At 38.2% G+C, this 22,700-nt stretch overlaps 1 protein-coding gene across 4 annotated transcripts in view; it reads right to left on the minus strand.

The window, feature by feature from the left end:
* ptpro (protein tyrosine phosphatase receptor type O) overlaps nt 1–22,700 on the minus strand; it is a 41,164-nt gene that overhangs the window by 15,896 nt on the left and 2,568 nt on the right. For 3 of the 4 annotated variants that reach the window (XM_069687812.1, XM_069687810.1, XM_069687809.1), the window contains exons 2-15: nt 13,161–13,422; nt 9,532–9,687; nt 9,273–9,425; nt 8,101–8,631; nt 7,846–8,007; nt 7,401–7,597; nt 6,821–6,941; nt 6,360–6,553; nt 6,162–6,273; nt 5,593–5,756; nt 4,636–4,756; nt 3,824–3,960; nt 2,893–3,031; nt 857–977 (exon numbers count right to left, since the gene is read on the minus strand). In XM_069687812.1, the coding sequence (XP_069543913.1) occupies nt 857–977; nt 2,893–3,031; nt 3,824–3,960; nt 4,636–4,756; nt 5,593–5,756; nt 6,162–6,273; nt 6,360–6,553; nt 6,821–6,941; nt 7,401–7,597; nt 7,846–8,007; nt 8,101–8,631; nt 9,273–9,425; nt 9,532–9,687; nt 13,161–13,422 (2,570 nt within the window). Of the gene's footprint in view, nt 1–856; nt 978–2,892; nt 3,032–3,823; nt 3,961–4,635; nt 4,757–5,592; nt 5,757–6,161; nt 6,274–6,359; nt 6,554–6,820; nt 6,942–7,400; nt 7,598–7,845; nt 8,008–8,100; nt 8,632–9,272; nt 9,426–9,531; nt 9,688–13,160; nt 13,423–14,937; nt 15,151–22,700 lie in introns of those variants that run through there. The other variant, XM_069687811.1, reaches the window with a different exon arrangement.

Genomic DNA, 22,700 nt, shown 5'->3' on the forward strand with positions numbered 1-22,700 from the left:
CAGTTAAAAACAACTTTGATGTTATTCTACAACCTGATTGTTTCATAATGATTTAACAGAAGAGGTTGAACATGTGGAAACAACAAAAATATAAATAACAGATACCAAGTTTGTTACCGACATGTGAAAAATAAATATTTAAGTTGATTTTAAAATTGTAATAATTACACCTGGTAATTTGGTTAAAAAGTTGACATACAGAGCGACGTGTTCTATTACTGCCAAAGAAATCACAAGAATGTCAGAAGAAAAAGTAAAAATTATATGTACAGTTTATAATATTATAATTTCTCAGTAGAAATTGAGTTGATTAAAATCAACAACATAACGACTCTGAACAGAAGTTTTTATATTCTTGATAAAAAGCTGGAAGTCATGTGACACCCGGCTGACAGCCTCGAACATCTGTCTCCAGATGTTTAAAGTCAGATAAATAATGTGGGAACTTCACGCTGCGCAGCTTGCTACAGGAAGTTGCTTGTGAAATACCGAGAATAAAATGTGACATGAATTCTTGGAGGCTGTTCACGAACACTCAGAACCACAAACGCACCGCTGAGTCAGCAGAAATCATGTGAGCTCTGCTTGTTCACACAGCAGAAGAAAAACACAGAAGTTCTCCCTGTAGACCAGGAGGGGGCGCTGTCATGAACACCTTTAGGTTCTCCCTGATAACTCTGCATTACATATTCATGTTTTTCTATTCACGGGTTTTTATATCGTCCCTTAAAACAAACGTGAAGAGATGACAACAAAAATGAAAATAAAATTCTAATTAAAGTGTTGGAAGCTAAAAGTAAAAAGATAAAATGAGGTTTGTGTTTCCTGTGATGTCATCGCGTGTCGGGTTTCCTACCGGCTCATCTGCAGGTGTTTCTTTCGAAGAACCAGCAGAAACATAACGAGGAGGCTGATGAGGAGGATGCTGAGGACGGACAGAGCCGAGATGGCCGCCACACTCGGGTTCATCTCTTTGGCTGCAGACGCACAAACACACAAACAGACACACAAACAGACACACAGACACACAAACACACAAACAGACACACAAACACACAAACAGACACACAGACACACAAACAGACACACAAACACACAAACAGACACACAAACAGACACACAGACACACAAACAGACACACAAACACACAAACAGACACACAAACACACAAACAGACACACAGACACACACACAGACACACAAACAAACACACACACAGACACACAAACAGACACACAGACACACAAACACACAAACAGACACACAGACACACAAACAGACACACAGACACACAAACAGACACACAAACACACAAACAGACACACAAACACACACACAGACACACAAACAGACACACAGACACACAAACACACAAACAGACACACAAACACACAAACAGACACACAGACACACAAACAGACACACAAACAGACACACAGACACACAAACAGACACACAGACACACAAACAGACACACAAACACACAAACAGACACACAAACACACAAATAGACACACAGACACACAAACAGACACACAGACACACAAACAGACACACAAACACACAAACAGACACACAGACACACAAACACACAAACAGACACACAAACACACAAACAGACACACAAACACACACACAAACACACACAGACACACAGACAGACAAACAGACACACAGACACACAAACAGACACACAAACACACAAACAGACACACAGACACACAAACAGACACACAAACAGACACACAAACACACAAACAGACACACAAACACACAAATAGACACACAGACACACAAACAGACACACAGACACACAAACAGACACACAAACACACAAACAGACACACAGACACACAAACACACAAACAGACACACAAACACACAAACAGACACACAAACACACACACAAACACACACAGACACACAGACACACAAACAGACAAACAGACACACAGACACACAGACACACAAACAGACACACAGACACACAAACAGACACACAAACAGACACACAAACACACACACAGACACACAAACACACAAACAGACAAACAGACACACAGACACACAGACACACAGACACACAAACAGACACACAAACACACACAGACACACAAACAGACACACAAACACACACACAGACACACAAACACACAAACAGACACACAGACACACAGACACACAAAGACACACAGACACACAAACAGACACCCAGACGCACAAACAGACACACAAACAGACACACAGACACACAAACAGACACACAGACACACAAACACACAAACAGACACACAGACACACAAACAGACACACAAACAGACACACAAACACACAAACAGACACACAAACACACAAACAGACACAGACACACAAACACACAAACAGACACACAAACAGACACAGACGCACAAACACACAAACAGACACACAAACAGACACACAGACACACAAACAGACACACAAACACACAAACAGACACACAAACACACAAACAGACACACACAGTCATACAAACAGACACACAGACACACAAACAGACACAGACACACAAACACACAAACAGACACAGACACACAAACACACAAACAGACACACAAACAGACACACAAACACACAAACAGACACACAAACACACAAACAGACACACAAACAGACACAAACACACAAACACACAAACAGACACACAAACACACAAACACACAGTTGAACATTTAAAAACAAAAAAAAGACGCACAAACAGAAATCATTTAATCAGACACCATTAATTCCGTTAGTTTTTCTGTAATCGAACACTTCCTGCATGGTCATTTCAAATTAAAAGCCGTCCAGCTTTTACTGTGAAAAGCCTGCAGGAAGTCCCTCTGCCAGATGAGAATAAGAAGCTCCTCCTACCGACTGTGCTGACGGAGATGTGCGCCGGCCGGCTCGGCGTGCTGTAACTGAAACTGGTGACGGAGCAGTTGTAGCTGGACGAAGGAGTCAAACCGGAAACCGTCACCACGTGAGAGGAGGAGGTCTGAGGCTCCCGGGACTGGAGGAGGAGGAGCAGGAGCAGGAGGAGATGGAGCAGGAGGACGAGGAGGAGGAACAGGAGGAGGAGGAGCAGGAGGAGGTGGAGCAGGAGGAGCAGGAGGAGCAGGAGGACAAGGAGGAGGTGGAGCAGGAGGAGGAGGTGGAGCAGGAGGAAGAGGAGGAGGAGCAGGAGGAGGAGGAACAAGGAAGAGGAGGAGGAAGAAACTTTACTTGATGCTTTTAAATGGTAGTGTGTTGCAGACAGCCCCTGGTGGTCCTCAGTGGAACTACAGTTGGAGGCTCTTCCACTTCAGGAAGTCCCTCTGATGACTAAATGTAAAGAAGTTCATCCAGCAGGAGGAGGCGGAGCCTTTAACAGATCAGCTGTTGGTTGATTCTCCTCAGAGCTGCTGGCATGTTTCTGATTTAACTTTCTGTTTCTGTCGGGTTTTTTAGGTTTTAAAACACAAAACAACTAAAAAAACTAAACAATAAAACAACAAAACTCTGAAGAGAGACGCTCCTGTTTTTATCATCAGATGATGTTTCTGATTTACTGACTTAAAGTTTTGTTTTTCTTTCTGAAAATACTAAAAATTTAATTCGAAAAGTCAAAAAAAAGTTCAAAAACTTCAGTTTAATCTGAAAACTTTTCTTTCTTTCTGCTGTTTTTTTTAATCACTGTAACTCAGAGCTTCTTTTACTTTGACAGTCTCAGGAAACAAGTAAAACCCGATGTCAGCTGTTCTCTGTGGTCAGGCCGTCTCAGACCCGGTTCTGTCTGCAGTTCTGATCTGCGGTTCTGTCTCACCTTGAGCTCCTTGCTGCCGGTCCTGCTGGGTCTACAGAGGACCTGGTAGTAGTCCACCACTCCGTCCTCGCTCCACAGCAGCGTGACGGACGAGTGCGTGGCGTTGACGGCGTACAGAGACCTGGGCGGCGCCGGTTCTGCAGGAAACAACCAGCTGTCAGTTTACAGGAGCAGAACAGAACAGAACAGGTCGGAGAACACCGAGACTTCCTCTGAGCCCGAAACACTTTGACACGCTCAGAAGAGGAAGTCAAATATCAAGTTTTATATTTAGTTTCAGGGTGAAGAAAGACGACTGCAGGAAATAAATCACCTTCAAAATAAAAGTCCTGCAAAAAACTGACGGATACAAACTTAAAATCTCAGCTGGAGCTTCAGTGTTGTGTAAAAAGAGTTGTTTTAAAGCTGCAGTTCATTCTAACAAATACAAAAATAAAAGTTTGATGGAAACACGCCTGCTCCTCCAAAAAATGTTTTATTAAGAAACAGTTGTTTAATCGTTTGTATTTTTACAAACGTTTGAACATTTTTACGATTTACTTTAAATTCAGACGTGATGATGATGAAACGATGTTTGGAGTTCCTCAGGGACCGACGCCGGGTCCTCTGTTAGAGTCCTGGTGTTCTATACAGCGTGTGTGTGTGTGTGTGTGTGTGTGTGTGTGTGTGTGTGTGTGTGTGTGTGTGTGTGTGTGTGTGTGTGTGTGTGTGTGTGTGTGTGTGTGTGTGTGTGTGTGTGTGTGTGTGTGTGTGTGTGTGTGTGTGTGTGTGTGTGTGTGTGTGTGTGTGTGTGTGTGTGTGTGTGTGCTGACCCAGTTTGATGATGTTGGGCATGGAGGTGTTCCTGCTGCGCTCCGTGCAGGCCGTCACCGTCAGGTTGTAGATGTCTCCAGGAGGCAGCGGGAGGCTCGCCTCCATCACGTTACGAGTCACCTGACACAAACAACAAAACACAAACAACAAACATCATAAACACAGTCACTAACAACAGCATCGAATCACAAGTTTTATTTATGTATATATTACTTTGTTTCATTTGAATTTACTGGTTTTATTTTCTCTCTGTTCACCTTCATCTTGTTTGTTTATCTGAACACCAAGATGTTGTTGTTTGTTTATCTGAACACCGAGATGTTGTTGTTTGTTTATTTTCTGAAAATACCTGGATACTAATCCACCTTAAAAAGAAACTAAAAATAACTCCATGTAAAATCCTCCCGGTGGTTTATTGTTGTGTTTAGTCACTGTGATCGTATGAAGTTCCTGTTTCCAGACTTCCTGTTTTAAAGACAGATTTGATTTATTTCTGTTTTGAATGAACCACATGTGAACGCGACGGTTTAAAACGAGTCTGAACGAGTTGAAGTTTCACTGAAAACAGAAACTGGATCAATAATTCATAATCAGATCAAATGAGCTTCACTAGCAGGGACGCTAATGTTACTTCCCCTAGCAACCACCCAGCAACTGTCCATAGAAACCAACTTACACAGGTGTAGCAACCACCAACACCATCATAGCGCCTGCCTAGCAACCATTTAGAAACTCCATAGCAACCACTGAGAGTGACGAACCGTTAAACATCCTGTTTCTGTCTCCAGAATGATTAAAGCTCACGCGGGACCTCCGACTCTGGAACCACAGAGCAGCTAACTGGACCATCGGACCGACAACAGAACCACAAGACAAAAACAGTCCAACATCCTGCGGGAACGTCATGACGACGGGCAGGTCGGAGACTGAAACTGTGTCTGATGAAGATGACTCACGTCGATGGAGTAGCTCTTCTCCAGCCCCTTCTTGCCGACCGCCACCACCTGCCAGTGCAGCATCCTGGAGTGCGACAGGTCGATGAAGAGCTCGCTGTACGTCCAGCGGACGTAGAGGACGCCATGGTGGAAGTCCACCGAGGAGATGTGAGGAGCTTCAGGAGCTGCAGGAGGAGAACAGCTGATCAACAGCTGATCAACAGCTGACCAGCAACATCCTGCTGGATTCAATCTTATTCAGGTTCATATATCAAAACTCTGATGAAAAGTCCACTAAGACATTTTTAACTGCTTCAACAACAAACTAATGAAAATATTTCTAAGATTAGTTTTAAGACTGATTTTAGACTTAAATGTAAACCAAACTCGGCCCAAAAAAAGATCCAATCCGTGACTTTAATGTCTGGAAGAGACGTTTTATGATCCGCTGGTTATTAAATAGAAAGAAACATGTTTAAAATAAACATATAATTTGATTTAGAAATAGTTTTCTTTCTTTGTAGGGGTTTGATGTCACTTGATGCTCCACATCGATTGATTGACATGTTGGCTGGCAGGCGGGTCGGTACCTGTGACGAAGCTGGCGGTGGAGCTGTCGCAGCAGCTGAGCGGCGGGTCGCCCCACGTCACCATGGAAACACGGAAATTATAATACCAGGCGGGCAGCAGGTCGGTGACCCTCTGAGGGGAGAGAGAACCGAGAGGAGAAGCAGGTGAAAAGTCTGATTCTGAGACACCATCACCGTGACGACAACACACTGCGTTACCACGGAGGCGATGACGGAGGCGGTGGCGGCGATCTCGTAGTAGGTGGTCCACTCGGATGCCAGCGTCACCGGGTTGAAGAAGAAGGTCTGCAGCACGTACTTCCTGAAGGCCACGTGATACGGACGCTGCCAACTCAGGATGACCGCCGTCGGGCTCAGCGGGTAGACGGCCAGCTCGTGCACACCTGTGGGCTCTGAGCCGACAGGTAACACGTTAGTCACCGGACCGCAGCTGAAACTACTTCCTGTTTCTCTTCCTGTCATTTAAATCGGGTCCACATGTAGTGGAACTGTCCCAGAACTGAGTGGGAGCACCCACTGTCTGCAGTGCATCATGGGTAATCGAGACAAACATCCCCGATCTCTGAGACTGAAGGAAACCTAAAATCAGACAGATTCTCAGGCAGCTTCTGAACTGTCCGTCTCTGATTTCTGGAGGTTTATTAGAAGTTTAAAATCACCGATGTCGATGATGACGGGTTCGGACGGCGGGCTGATCAGCGGCCCGTTGGTGTGGTAGACCACCACGCGGTACTGAGCGCCGGGCGTCAGGTTGCTGATGATGTCACTCGTCGAGTTTTCCTGCGAATAAAAAATAAATAAATCTGGTAACTCTCCTGCCGACGTGCCTCCGAGCAACGCGTGAAACCCCTGAACCTCAGCGGATGGCAGCAGAGAGGATGAAGCATTAACGTTTATTTACAGCAGATAATTAGGTCGAATGATTAAAGTTGTAATTTGGAGAAAATAATTTCAATATTAAGAATTTAAGCTTTTCAAAATAAAAGTTAAAATTGACTTCACAGCTCTGAGAGGTGAACGAACATGAAAACCTGTTTATGACAGACTGAAAACTCAGCGTGTTACTCAGATCGTCTCCTCTGATTATCAGCTCAGATAAAACCTGTTAAAAACAGACTTCACACCTCCGAGTCGAGTCGCTTCGCCGTCGGGACGTTTTCCAGCTCGAACAACGTTTCAGTGGAATGAAATAATCCTGTTTTATCTGCTGATACTATGAATGAAGACGCAGCGCGTCACCTCGCTGCAGTACGTGTTCTCCATCCTCTGGCTGAGGCTCGGCTTCAGGCAGGTCGTAGAAACCACCGACACCAGGCTGCCGTTGTGGTTCTGGAAGGACGGAGCCCAGGACACGGCGGCGGTGCTGGAGTCCAGCAGCCGGACGTTGACGGCCTGAGGACGCTCGTGGAGCTCCTCCAGCAGCTCGCCACCGGGACCTGCAACCAGTTCACATCCAGATGTTAATAAAAACAATATGTATATCACATTAAACACCATTAATGAACCAAACCTCTAAAACACATGAATTCATCCTGTAGATTTTAAAAGATTAAAAATGTATCCCTTAAAAACTCCTTTTAAAACACCGTAGTGATTCCTGGTTAAACTGGGGTTAAACTTAGTTTAAACGGGTTGAACTGAGGTCAAATGGAGGTCAAGGACACACGTGGTGAACTGGACGTACTGAGGTAGAAGCTGAATCCGGTGTCGGCGCTGCTCTCTCGGGCTTCGCAGTCTCCGGCCGAGCTGACCGTGGTGACCTGGACTCGGTACGTCCCCGACTCCGTCAGCTCCGTGAAGAACTCGTGAGTGTTTTCGTCCACCGTTGCCGTTTCTGTGGAGTTTCCTGGAGAACAGACGAGAATGAATGTTTATTTATTTCAAGAATGAAAAAATAAAAGCATCGATCAGCTGATCAACAGAGAATGAATCTGTTTACCGTCTCTGTTGACGTAGACGTTGAAGCCGTCGTAGCTGGTCGGCGGTCGGGGGGGCAGCCAGCGCAGCTCCAGCAGGAGGGGGGGCAGCCGGGTGGGCAGCACGGCGGGCTCGGCGGGGAGTCCCATGGCCGACCCAGGCTCGTTGGAGTCCTCGTACTCCGACACCACGGCGTTCACGAACTCCTCCTCCCGGTCAGCCGGAGACGGGTCCGTCGGGTCCAGCCAGTAGCTCTCAGGCTCCGCCTCCTCCGTCTGACTCTCGCCCATGTCCACGGCGGTGGGGGCGGGGCTTCCTGTCAGGTTGTGGGTGGAGTTGAAGGGACTCTGAGGGGGAGCCACCACCTCCTCTGAGATGTTCTCCTCCTCCGGCTGGATCTCCTCCTCCTCCCGCTCCTCCATCAGCGGGACGTCCCGGGCCGGGCGGGAGGAGCGCTGCCCTTCCTCAGGAGGAGCGTCGGGCTTCTCACCGGGAGCGGCCCGCGGGTTCAGGTGGATGATCTTGTGGGAGATATTGAGGGGGGGGTAGGGCACTGGAAGGGGGAGGGGGAGGGGGCGGGGGGTGATGTCATTAATATCTGATCAATAATTCTGATTAATCTGCTGCTGTTATTAAAACCGTCTCCATGGAGACGAAGACAGTTTATCAACATGTCCTCGGTGTTTCTAACGACACTACGTAGGTCTTGATGAGGTTCTGTTCATCAATATATCTAAACTCCATTCAAATATCAAAATGGATGAAAACGTGATGTGAGATTCATCGTTTCTCCTCCAGAACCAGAGAACAAGATTCAGACCAAAAAACAGGAACAAAAACTAAACCCTGAAATGAGTAAATAAAATATTAAATAAATGTTTATAAATATCAAGATAATTTGGACTGAAGACCTTCAAATTTATAAAATACTTCCTGACAAACTGACTGAAAACTCAAAAAATTCAAAAGCATGTAAAGCTCTTATTTTGAAGGCAGATGTGTTCTTTGTTTCTATATTTCAGTCCCAGACGGTCTTCGTCCCTTTCAGACTCTTTTCATCACTTTGAGCCGCGTGATGTTCTCAAAGTTCTGGTTTCAATCAAAACAATCAAAGACCTGAGTGACTTCCTGCCGGACCGATTCTTCGTGTGTTCTTCTGTGTAAATGAAGTTGGACTGAAACTTCCTGTCTCACCTGTGCGGTGGTGCAGAGGTGAGTGTGTGATGTCACTGAGCGTCACCATGGCGGTCTGGGACGCGGTTGCCTCGGAGACCAGCTGGAAGGTGATGTTGCGGTAACACACGCCCGCTAACCAGTGCTTGAACACCGTCTTCCCTTTGTAGAAATCTGTAAACAACAAGCGCAGAAAATATTCAAATCACAACCTTTTATCAGTATTTATTTCAGGATGTTTGAAGCCTGACGTTCAGCATATGAATAAACTTTGTCGTACCTTTGTAGAGAACGCTGCGAGGCTCCGCCCCCTCCGTGTAGCTGATGTTCACTCTGCTGAACACGTTCCCGGCCGGAGGCTCGATTTCAAACACCACACCGGTCTCTGGAGCCTCCTTATAGTCCGATATGTGGGCGGCGAGGACGGGGAGGGGCTCTGAGGACAACGACAACGACAACGACAACAACAACAACAACAACAAGCGGTCAGACAGAAACTAAAACCCACACAGAGAAAATAAACTCAAATGTTTTAGAGGGTCAAAAACATAAAAATAACATTGATTTTAACTTGGATATTAATTTAATAAAATATCTGCTCCGTTTCAAGTTGTTTTAAATTTTTACATTTCACCATCTATGAAACAAGAATTTCTCGTTAACGTCTTCATTAGAAACAAAAACAAATCCAGAAGACAAAAACTAAACCTCAACCTTAAAATTCACAAGTTCACTATTTGATCAGTTAAAGAATAAAATCATGTTTTTAAACTGGTCATATATATATCATATATCATATTATATTATATATTATATCATATTATATCATCATATAGCACATTATATTATATCATATATTATATCATATTATAATCATATGTCATATATTATATCATATATCACATATTACATATCATATATCATATTATATCATATATTATATCATATACTATAATATAGCATATCATATATTATATCACATCATATCATTATATTATATCATCTATCATATATTATATCACATCATATATTATATCATAATCATGTATCATATATTATATATCATATAGTATCATATATCATATCATATATCATCATATCATATATAACATATTACATATCATATATATCATATCATATTATATATACCATTATATATAATATGATATATTATATCATTATATTATATCATCATATATTATATCATATATCGTATTATATATTATATCAGATTATATATTATATCATATATCATCTATCATATATTATATTATATCACATCATATATTATATCGTAATCATGTATCATATCATATCATGTCTCATTATATTATATCATATATTATATCAGCACATATTATATCATATTATATCATATCAGCATATATTATATCATATTATATCATATATTATATCATATACTATCATATATAATATCACATTATATCATATCACATAATATCATTATATTATATCATCATATCATATTGTATATTATATATTATATCATATCATATATTATATTATATCATATATTATATTATATCATATACTATAATATAGCATATCATATACTATATCACATCATATACTATCATATATCATATATTATATCATATACTATCATATAACATATATTATATCACATTATATCATTATATTATATCATCATATCATATGTTATATATTATATTATATCATCATATATTATATCATATACTATCATATAGCATATCATATCATATATGATATCATATCATATATTATATCATATTATATATCATCATATCATATTACATATCATATATCATTATATTATATCATCATATATAATATCATATCGTATTATATTATATCATCATATCATATATAACATTACATATATATCATATTATATATACAGTGAACCCTCGTTTATCGCGGGGGTTACGTTCCAAATAGAGACCGTGATAGGTGAAATCCGTGAAGTAGGAACCTTTATTTTTTTTACAATTATTATACAATGAAATACTCCATAATACATTGAAACCAAAGAACAAAACCTTTTTACAGGCCCAAGCATTTGTTTAACAAATAAAAGTACTGTATAAATGTTTTTTTTACAAATAACTACTGTACTGTAAAATAATAATTTTAATCATCAATACGAACTGAAGGCTTCAAATTGCTGAGATCGGCACCGCCCCACTGCGACCCGAGTCATTGGATTAGAACGGGAGGAAATGAAAAATGATTATGAAAACAAATACAAAGTACAGTCGGACAAATAGTGACTCGTGTATTTCACTGCTCTTCTGACTGAGCCGCTGCATCCTGACTCCGCTCTGCAGCGGTTCTTTCTTCTAAAGCCGGCGGTGCAGGTGTGGTTTTTCGAGAGAAGAACATAGTTATCGGTAGTTGTTGTCGCTCTTTTTTCTTCTGGGCAAAAAGATTCTTATAAACCGACATGCCACCATCGATTATTTTTAATTTGGCAAGCTGTTTTACGTACGTGTACATATTAAACCGCAACGTTATTGACAAACAGGTAGAGAAGAAGCGGAGAGACTGTTTAGCCAATCAGAATGCAGAACACAATGCACGATGCAAATCCGTGAAGCAGCGAGACCGTGAAAGGTGAACCGCGTTATAGCGAGGGGTCACTGTATATCATTATATATCATATATCATATATTATATACTATATATATTATTATATCATATGTCATTATATTATATCATCATATATTATATCATATATTGTATTATATTATATATATCAGATTATAACATATCATATCATCTATCATATATTATATCACATCATACATCACATTATATCATATATTATATCATGTTATATTATATCATATATATCATATTAGATCATATATTATATTATATCATATATTATATCATATATCATTATATCATAATATTCACGTTCCTATAATGCTGCTGTAGTGAAAAAATGCCCCTTTGTGGGATTAATAAAGTAAGTAACTATCTATCTATCTATCTATCTATCTATCTATCTATCTATCTATCTACTATCTATCTATCTATCTATCTATCTATCTATCTATCTATCTATCTATCTATCTATCTATCTATCTATCTATCTATCTATCTATTATATATCTATCTATCTATCATAATATATGATATATCACATATATCATATCATATATTATATCATAATCATGTATCATATTATATAATATATCAATATATTATATCATAAATGATATATATATATCATATATCACATCATATCATGTTATATTATATCATATTATATCATATATTATATAATCATATATCATATCATATATCATTATATTATATCATATTTTATTATATCATATTATATCATATTATATTATATCATATATTATATCGTATATATTATATTATATTATATATCTATCATATATCATTATATTATATCATATTTTATTATATCATATTATATTATATCATATATTATATTGTATATATTATATTATATATCTATCATATATCATTATATTATATATATTATCATATATCATTAAATCACATTGTATCATATTACATTATATTATATCATATCATATATGATATAGTTATCAGACTAAAATCTGACCCTTAAAACACCTTTAAATTATTCAGATAATCCATTAAAACCATGTAATTCAGCCAATTACAGATAATTTAGCCATTAGACTGTATTTAAGAACACTTTAATAAAATAATATTTGATGCTTAAATAAATCATTTTAATGTAAGATATTTTTTTTTAACAATTATTATTATGGAAAATAAAAACCAGAAGCTTCAATCAGAGTATTTATTGTATTTTTCCTGGTAAATTATTAATTGTTACAGGTGATTTTTTTTCACAATGAACACTGACTAAAACTTCAAAATAAAAGCTTGGTTCCTTACTTGTGAGGACCGGCAGGGTCTTGACGGGTCGGGACCAGGTCTGTCCGCGTCTCACCAGCAGACCCACGCTGTAGCAGAGCCCGTGGACCGACGCGTTGAACAGCACCGGCTCGCTACTGTTCAAGAACTGGACCAGAACCGGTCTGGGTTCTCCGGAGATCTGAGCCGCGTACGTGGAGACGTTCTCCTGCAGGTCAGAGTTCTCCAGAATCACCGTGATCAGACCGTCGTCGTTCACCGACGCCTGGAACGCCGACCCACCCTGAGGAACCAGAACCAGAACATCAGGTCACAGACAGAACCTCGCAGAACGCCAACCCACCCTGAGGAGCCAGAACCAGAACATCATATACTAAGTCTTTATGCTAAGCTAGGCTAACAGTTATTATCTTTATTCTTTATAATAAGTCTTTATGCTAAACTAGCCCAACAGTGTCAGCTGCTCCCTATCTCTATGCTAAGCTCGGGGGCTAACAGTGCCCCTTTCCCTCCAGTCTTTATGCTAAGCTAGGCTAGCTCTGGCTAATGTAAACAGGTTGTGGAGTGGGACTCCTCCACCCTGCTGCTCCAGCCCATCCTCCACAGATTGTTGTGATTGGATTACAGATTAAAGCTCGTATCAATAACAGCAGTGATGAAAACAGGAAAACATTGAACAAAGTCACAACATCAGCTCTTATTTTGGCGAGCAGCAGATTATCTGTCCGCGGAGATCCTGACCCACGTCTCTAATCCGGGCATCACGGTGAAACCCCGAGTCAGGGAAAATGTGCTGCAGCGAGGCATGCTGGGAATTATCCACCGAGATGGATGACGTTAAATATTTGGAGATAAATAGAGAAGCAGATTTTTGTTTTCCATCTTTATTTCCGTCTCCGATGACCTCGAATCCAGAAACACTCAGAGAAACACACATCTGTCAGCAGATAAACAGTCACACAACACACACGCAACACACACAACAATACACACACACACAAAACAATATACACACACACACACACACACACACACACACACACAATATACACACACACACACACACACACACACACACACACAGACACACACACACACACACACACACACACACACACACACACACACACACACACACACACACACACACACACACACACACACACACACACACACACACACACACACACACACACACACACACACACACACACACACACACACACACACACACACACACACACACACACACACACACACACACACACACACACACACACACACACACACACACACACACACACACACACACACACACACACACACACACACACACACACACACACACACACACACACACACACACACACACACACACACACACACACACACACACACACACACACACACACACCCAGGAGGCAGCCGGTGTCGTTCCTGTTCGGATCCTGACTGAATCGAAGCGACAGCTGGTCTCTGCTTTCATCTCATTATTGTGTTTTCATCACAAAAGCCTAAAGTTGCAAAAAACATCCATTTAATTCTGTTTTGAACATTAATTTAGTAAAAATCAGGAATCTGTTGAAACAGGATGAAGTCAGTGTTGCAGTTTGATATTCAGGATTGTTTTATCATAAACAGACGCACATCAATCATCTGTCGTCTTCTCAGTGTTATGAAACCGGCAGCGTCATCAACGTCTTGTATTCTTTCTTTGGCTCAAAGTGACGCCTCCTGCTGCTGTTAAACTATGAAAATGACCTCAGCCTATGAAGCTCCGCCCCCTCCAACAACACACCTCCATATTTGATTCTTTATGGCTTCAGTTGTAGTTTTCCTTTCAGCTCTGCTGAACATCACAACAGTAAAAATCTCTGAAACTCTCTCTGCTCCTTAAACCCTCGGTTTAATTACTGTGGTGGTATTAAGAGACATTAGAGGTGGAGGAGGGGGGGAAGGAAGGGAGGAGGAGGAAGATGGGGGGAGATGGAGGATGTTAAAGTGTTAAAATGTTAAAACGTTAAAATGTTAAACTGTTGAAATGTTAAAGTGCTAAAATGTTACAGTGTTAAAGTGTTAAAATGTTAAAGTGTTAAATGTTAGTGTTAAAGTGTTAAAATGTTAGTGTTCAAATGTTAAGTGTTAAAATCTTAAAGTGTTAAAATGTTAAAACGTTACAATGTTAAACTGTTGAAATGTTAAAGTGTTAAAATGTTACAGTGTTAAAGTGTTAAAATGTTAGTGTTAGTGTTAAAATGTTGTGTTAAAGTCTTAAAATGTTAAAATGTTAAAGTGTTAGTGTTAAAATGTTAGTGTTAAAGTGTTAAAATGTTAAAGTGTTAGTGTTAAAGTGTTAAAGTGTTAAAATGTTAAAGTGTTAGTGTTAAAGTGTTAAAATGTTAAAATGTTAGTGTTAAGTGTTAAAATGTTAGTGTTAAAGTGTTAAAATGTTAAAATGTTAGTGTTAAGTGTTAAAATGTTAGTGTTAGTGTTAAAATGTTAGTGTTAAGTGTTAAAATGTTAGTGTTAAAGTGTTAAAATGTTAAAATGTTAGTGTTAAGTGTTAAAATGTTAGTGTTAGTGTTAAAGTGTTAGTGTTAAAGTGTTAAAATGTTAAAATGTTAGTGTTAAGTGTTAAAATGTTAGTGTTAAAGTGTTAAAATGTTAAAATGTTAGTGTTAAGTGTTAAAATGTTAGTGTTAGTGTTAAAATGTTAGTGTTAAAGTGTTAAAATGTTAGTGTTAGTGTTAAAATGTTAGTGTTAAAGTGTTAAAATGTTAGTGTTAAAGTGTTAAAATGTTAAAGTGTTAGTGTTAAAGTGTTAAAATGTTAAAGTGTTAGTGTTAAAGTGGTAAAATGTTAAAGTGTTAAATGTTAGTGTTAAAGTGTTAAAATGTTAGTGTTAAAATGTTAGTGTTAAAGTGTTAAAATGCTAAAATGTTAGTGTTAAAGTGTTAAAATGTTAGTGTTGGTGTCAAAGTGTTAAAATGTTAGTGTTAAAATGTTAGTGTTAAAGGGTTAAAATGTTAAAATGATAGTGTTAAAATGTTAGTGTTAAAGTGTTAAAATGTCAAAATGTTAGTGTTAAAATGTTAGTGTCAAAGTGTTAAAATGTTAGTGTTAAAGTATTAAAGTGTTAAAGTGTTAAAATGTTAAAGTGTTAAAATGTTAAAATATTAAAATGTTAGTGTTAAAGTGTTAAAATGTTAGTGTTAAAACATTAGTGTTAAAATGTTAGTGTTAAAGTATTAAAGTGTTAAAATGTTAGTGTTAAAACATTAGTGTTAAAATGTTAGTGTTAAAGTATTAAAGTGTTAAAATGTTAGTGTTGGTGTTAAAGTGTTAAAGTGTTAAAATGTCAGTGTTAGTGTTAAAATGACAAAATGGTAGTGTTAAAGTGTTAAAATGTTAAAGTATTAAAGTGTTAAAGTATTAAAATGTTAAAGTATCAAAGTGTTAAAATGTTAGTGTTAAAATGGTAAAATGGTAAATGTTGGTGTTAGTGTTAAAATAGTAAAATGTTAAAATGTTCGTGTTAAAGTGTTAAAATGTTAGTGTTAAAATGTGAGTGTTAAAGTGTTAAAGTATTAAAGTGTTAAAATGTTAGTGTTAAAATGGTAAAATGGTAAATGTTGGTGTTAGTGTTAAAATAGTAAAATGTTAAAATGTTCGTGTTAAAGTGTTAAAATGTTAGTGTTAAAATGTGAGTGTTAAAGTGTTAAAGTATTAAAGTGTTAAAATGTTAGTGTTAAAATGTTAGTGTGAAAATGTTAAAATATTAAAATGTTAGTGTTAAAGTGCTAAAATGTCAGTGTTAAAATGTTAAAGTATTAAAATGGTAAAGTGTGAAAATGTTAATATGTTAAGTCTTAAAGTCTTAAAATGTTAGTGTTAGTGTTAAAATGTGTTAAAGTGTTAGTGTTAAAGTGTTAAAATGTTAAAATGTTAGTGTTAAAATGTTAGTGTTAAAGTGTTGAGGTGTTAAAATGTTAGAGTTAAAATGTTAGTGTTAAAATGTTAAAATGGTAAAGTGTGAAACAAGTGTTAAAATGTTAAAGTGTTAAAGTATTAAATTGATAAAATGTTAAAATGTTAAAGTATTAAAATGGTAAAGTGTGAAAATGTTAAGTGTTAAAGTCTTAAAGTGTTAGTGTTAGTGTTAAAATGTGTTAAAGTGTTAGTGTTAAAGTGTTAAAATGTTAAAATGTTAGTGTTAAAGTGTTAAGGTGTTAAAGTATTAAAGTGTTAAAATGTTAAAGTGATAAAATGGTAAAGTGTGAAAATGTTAAAATATTAAAATGTTAGTGTTTAAGTGCTAAAATGTTAGTTTTAAAGTGTTAAAATGTTAAAATGTTAAAGTATTAAAATGTTAAAGTGTTAAAATGTTAAAGTATTAAAATGTTAAAGTGTTAAAATGTTAGAGTTAAAATGTTAGTGTTAAAATGGTAAAATGGTAAAGTGTGAAACAAGTGTTAAAATGTTAGTGTTAAAATGTTAAAATGTCAGTGTTAGTGTTAAAATGGCAAAATGGTAGTGTTAAAGTGTTAAAATGTTAAAGTATTAAAGTGTTAAAGTATTAAAATGTTAAAGTATTAAAGTGTTAAAATGTTAAAATGTTAGTGTTAAAATGTTAGTGTTAAAATGGTAAAATGGTAAATGTTGGTGTTAAAGTGTTAAAATAGTAAAATGTTAAAATGTTCGTGTTAAAATGTTAGTGTTAAAATGGTAAAATGGTAAAGTGTGAAACAAGTGTTAAAATGTTAAAATGTTAGTGTTAAAATGTTAGTGTTAAAATGTTAAAGTGTTAAAGTATTAAAGTGTTAAAGTATTAAATTGTTAAAATGTTAAAGTATTACAATGGTAAAGTGTGAAAATGTTAAAATGTTAAAATGTTAAAGTATTACAATGGTAAAGTGTGAAAATGTTAAAATGTTAAAATGTTAAGTGTTAAAGTCTTAAAATGTTAGTGTTAAATGTTAAAATGTTAGTTAGAGTGTTAAAATGTTAGTGTTAAATGTTAAAATGTTAGTTAGAGTGTTAAAATGTTAGTGTTAAAACATGAGTGTTAAAATGTTAGTGTTAAAGTGTTAAAATGTTAGTGTTAAAGTGTTAAAATGTTAGTGTTAAAGTGTTAAAATGTTAGTGTTAAAATGGCAAAATGGTAAAGTGTTAAAGTGTTCAAATGTTAGTGTTAAAATGGTAAAATGGTAAATGTTGGTGTTAAAGTGTTAAAATAGTAAAATGTTAAAATGTTCGTGTTAAAGTGTTAAAATGTTAGTGTTAAAGTGTTAAAGTGTTAAAATGTTAGTGTTAAAGTGTTAAAATGGCAAAATGGTAAAGTTTTAAAGTGTTAAAATGGCAAAATGGTAAAGTGTTAAAGTGTTAAAATGTTAAAATGTTAAAGTGTTACAGTATTAAAGTATTAAAGTATTAAAATGTTAAAGTGTTAAAGTGTTGAAATGTTAGTGTTGGTGTTAAAGTGTTAAAATGTTACAAGTGTTAGTGTTAAAATGTTAGTGTTAAAGTGTTAAAGTATTAAAATGTTAAAGTATTAAAGTGTTAAAATGTTAAAATGGTAAGTGTTAGTGTTAAAGTGTTAAAATGGTAAAATGTTCAAATGTTAGTGTTAAAATGTTAAAGTGTTAAAATGTTAGTGTTAAAATGTTAAAGTGTTAAACGTTAAAGTGTTAAAGTGTTAAAATGTTAAAGTGTTAAATCCTAAAACAACGTGACCAAAACAAACAAGTTAACATGTTAAAACTGATGTTGGATGTTCGTGATCTTCAGGCAGCGCTGTATTAAAAACAGAAACTATTCTGGAGTGGAAATCACTGCTTGGGCTCAGGAACAAAATGACCATATATTCAAAATGAGCACATATTTTTCATAAAACAATAAAATGTCCATATTTTATGTTTACTTTGGTCTTTGACTTTATGCAGATGATACGTGATTTTTTTTTTCTTCCTGTTGGCGCTCCGACTAACGAACTTCTTCCAGTTTAACCAAACTGAGATAATTAAAGTCTCATGAAATCATCTGAACAAAGAATCCTGTCTTCGCTGCATCGTTCCAAAACAAAACAAACCAGGTTTAAAAACGAGTCACAACCAAGACTGAAAAATGAATTGTACTATTTTTAGCTTAATAAACATTTAGAGGTTCAGAGAGGATATTTTCAGCAGCAGTTGAACTCCATCACAGTAAAAGCCATATATCTGTCTGTAGCAGGGGTCAAAGGTCACGGACAGGTCAGACAAACACTAACAGACTCAGTAACGAAGCGTCGGCCCGTTACGACTTCAGACATCAGCCAGAGAGAGAGGAGCAAAAAACAAATCCACTTCATTCAATTCACGGTCACTCTGCTGTCGCCATGGCAACAGAGATGAAAGGAGGAGATGCTCATTATGTCTGTCTGATTCCAGGATTACCATGGACACACACACACACACACACACAGAGACACACACAGAGAGACACAAAGACACACAAAGAGACACAGAGACACACAGAGAGACACAGACACACACAGAGACACACAGACACACACAGAGACACACAGAGAGAGACACAGAGAGACACACAGAGAGACACAGACACACACAGAGACACACAGAGACACACAAAGAGACACAGAGACACACAGAGAGACACAGAGGCACACAGAGACACACAGAGACACACAAAGAGACACAGAGACACACATCCGTGTGGTTCATGTGATAATTAAAGAACAATATCACTCAGATTAATGTCTCTGATTTTAACCTTGAAGTTCAGCTGTAAAAATGTTGATATCAGCGTCAGCGTTATGATTTCAAATAAAAAGATTTACTGCATCTAAATATTGAAATGAAGCACGTCAGTGAGTCCGTACGATGTTTCTGCTGCTGCAGCTTTAATTCACTCAGAAATCTCACTGGAGAAGAAACCCAACCGGGAAGTGAAATGTGTCGTGACAAACCTTCAGTGAGGCAGCACTGCCAAATGAATCCAGTATGTGACCCCTGAACGGAGGTGGGCGGCGGCGGGAGGCGAGGAGGGGGGGTCAGGAGGCGGCGCCCCCACAGGCAGCTGCCAACATTATCATGCAAACCTCCAGAGTTTTTGTCCTCCTGTGTGGAGGCCAGTGGGGATGGGGGGGGGGGGGTCATTAGACTATGAAAGGAAGCGATGAGGTCCGTGCTGACGGCGGTACAACACTCCTCTGTCCCACATTACAGGCTGACAGCAGAGCGGCACTGCAGCTAAATCGCCTCTTTTCTCAATGAGGTTTGGTGCAGCTCCAGAGACACACTTCATTCACCGCTCACTGTTCCCACACAGACCTAATAAGAGTTGAGTTGATAAAGATTCATGAAATAGTTCCAAAACAAAGTTTTGGCCATAAAACCTTTAAATACTAACGGCACCATTTCTAAGATCGACCTTGAACTTCAACGGCCACTGAACCGAAGCAGCGGACCAACACAACTAAATCCCCACTTTTCTGAATGGAGTCTGGTGAGGCTCGAGAGGCCTTTCGCTGGGATGCTTCATTTCAAAAGAACAAAACATGATTGACAGCTTTCCGCCGCATTCAGAAAACAAAGTGCAGCTTTCAGTGATACAGCGAGGATGCTCGTCTTTACCGGAAACACTGAACGCAGCTTTTTAAAAAAGAAAACATGAGTGAAGCTGGAAAAATACTGAAGATTCAACTCAAAACAATATTTTATTTAAAAAAAATTGATGAATCTACTAAAACTGGAGTTGATCAAAATTGGATCTTGTGGCTCTTCTGGATTTATCACACTGAGCAGATTCAATTCGAAGAGTCGAACCTTTTAGCGACATAAACGGCTCATTTATGTCCCCCTCTAAACCGCATGGAAACCACCGATCAGACTAAAGAAGAAGATGAAGACGAAGAAGACAAAGAAGAACAAGAAGAACAAGAAGAACAAGAAGAAGAAGAAGAAGAGGAAGGAGAAGACGACGACGAAGAAGACAAAGACGAAGAAGACAAAGAAGACGAAGAAGAAGATGGCCACCCGTCACTGTCCACACTTTGCTCTGCGCTGGTTGTGGAACAGCTCGTTGGTATTCCCGGTGAACATCGGTTATCTGTGAGCGACAGAATCTATTCAGTGTTTCTAGTTCACTCTGATTCAACTCTGCTGACTCTGAATGCAGCCGGCCCCCAGAACCACAACCACAACCAGAACCGGGAACCATCACAGGTTCTATTCCTATCTGCTGTTGGACTGCAGGACCACGAAGATCACTGCCTGATGAAAAAAGATTCAATCTGTATGAACAACATTTTTTAAAGAGACCACAGGTGTTACCAAAAGGGGCGGGGCTTCAGCTGCTTTCCATATTGAAGTATTTATTGAGAATAAAGAGATTTCCATCAAATTTCATTTAAATATCATCGTTTTTCCGGTTTAGAGATAATTGAACACAAACGTTAAATATGATTTAAAAAGTGTGAAGCTGCTTTAAGAGAAATAAAAGATTCATCTTTTATAACGTTTCTGTTTTCATTAAGATTGAATCAGTTTTTAATATAAAATCCTGAAAGCGAAAAACGGAAATGAGAACGAGGATCCATCAGATAAAGAAACCAAAGTCTGAAACAGGAAGCTCTGATCAGACAGGAAGTTCATCTTCATCATCACATCTCCATCGTCATTATATTCATCACCATCTTCATCATCATCTTCATCACCATCATCATCATCTCGTCCCTGACAGTCAGACAAACTTCCACCTTCAAGCCTCTGAAGGTTCAGAACCAGAGAACAAACAGGGAGAAGGTTCTGGTTCTGTAGAAGGCTTTGGTTCTGGAGAAGGTTCTGGTTCTGTAGGAGGCTCTGGTTCTGTAGAAGGTTCTGGTTCTGTAGGAGGTTCTGGTTCTATAGAAGGCTCTGGTTCTGTAGAAGGCTCTGGTTCTGTAGAACCATCGTACCACCTCCAGAACATCCTTCCCACCATCTGCAGCTTGCAGACAACATCGCGCAAACGTCAGTCGACCTGCAGCTCTGAGATCCTTCTTAATAAGATTTCATCAGAGCCTGTAATACCACGTCGCTCCACTAGAGGGGGTCGTAAGTTCACCACTCCAACAGCCAGAACACGTAAAGACCTCGCAGCGTCTACACAGCATCACATGACCTCATCACATGACCCCAGTCAGTCCTGAGGTGGACCTGCAGGCCACATGGCCCAGTTCTGGACTATCCAATGATGTCATCTGCTGAGCTCTTCAGAAGACACACCCACTGATAATGTCATCACAGTTCATCCCTCAGGTCCAATGTTCCCAACAAGAACCGACCGATCAGCTGACTCTCATCTTCAGGAACCAGAACCAGCAGAACCAGGAACAGTCTCGTTAGAGATGATAATAATAATCATTTTCATTATTGATGTTTCAGAGATTCAATAAGATGTCAGTTAGAGAAAATGAGTCCCAGAGTTGTTAAATAACTCGTTTAATTCAAAAGCTCAGATTATTTATTTATTTATCTGCTGATCGAATAATTAATCAATCAATGACGTCATCTGTTTTAT

This window comes from Brachyistius frenatus, unplaced genomic scaffold (genome assembly GCF_029030835.1).
Source record: "Brachyistius frenatus isolate BFR_SWC_R1_liver_20210118 unplaced genomic scaffold, ASM2903083v1 Contig_492, whole genome shotgun sequence".
Taxonomy (NCBI): Eukaryota; Metazoa; Chordata; class Actinopteri; family Embiotocidae; genus Brachyistius; species Brachyistius frenatus.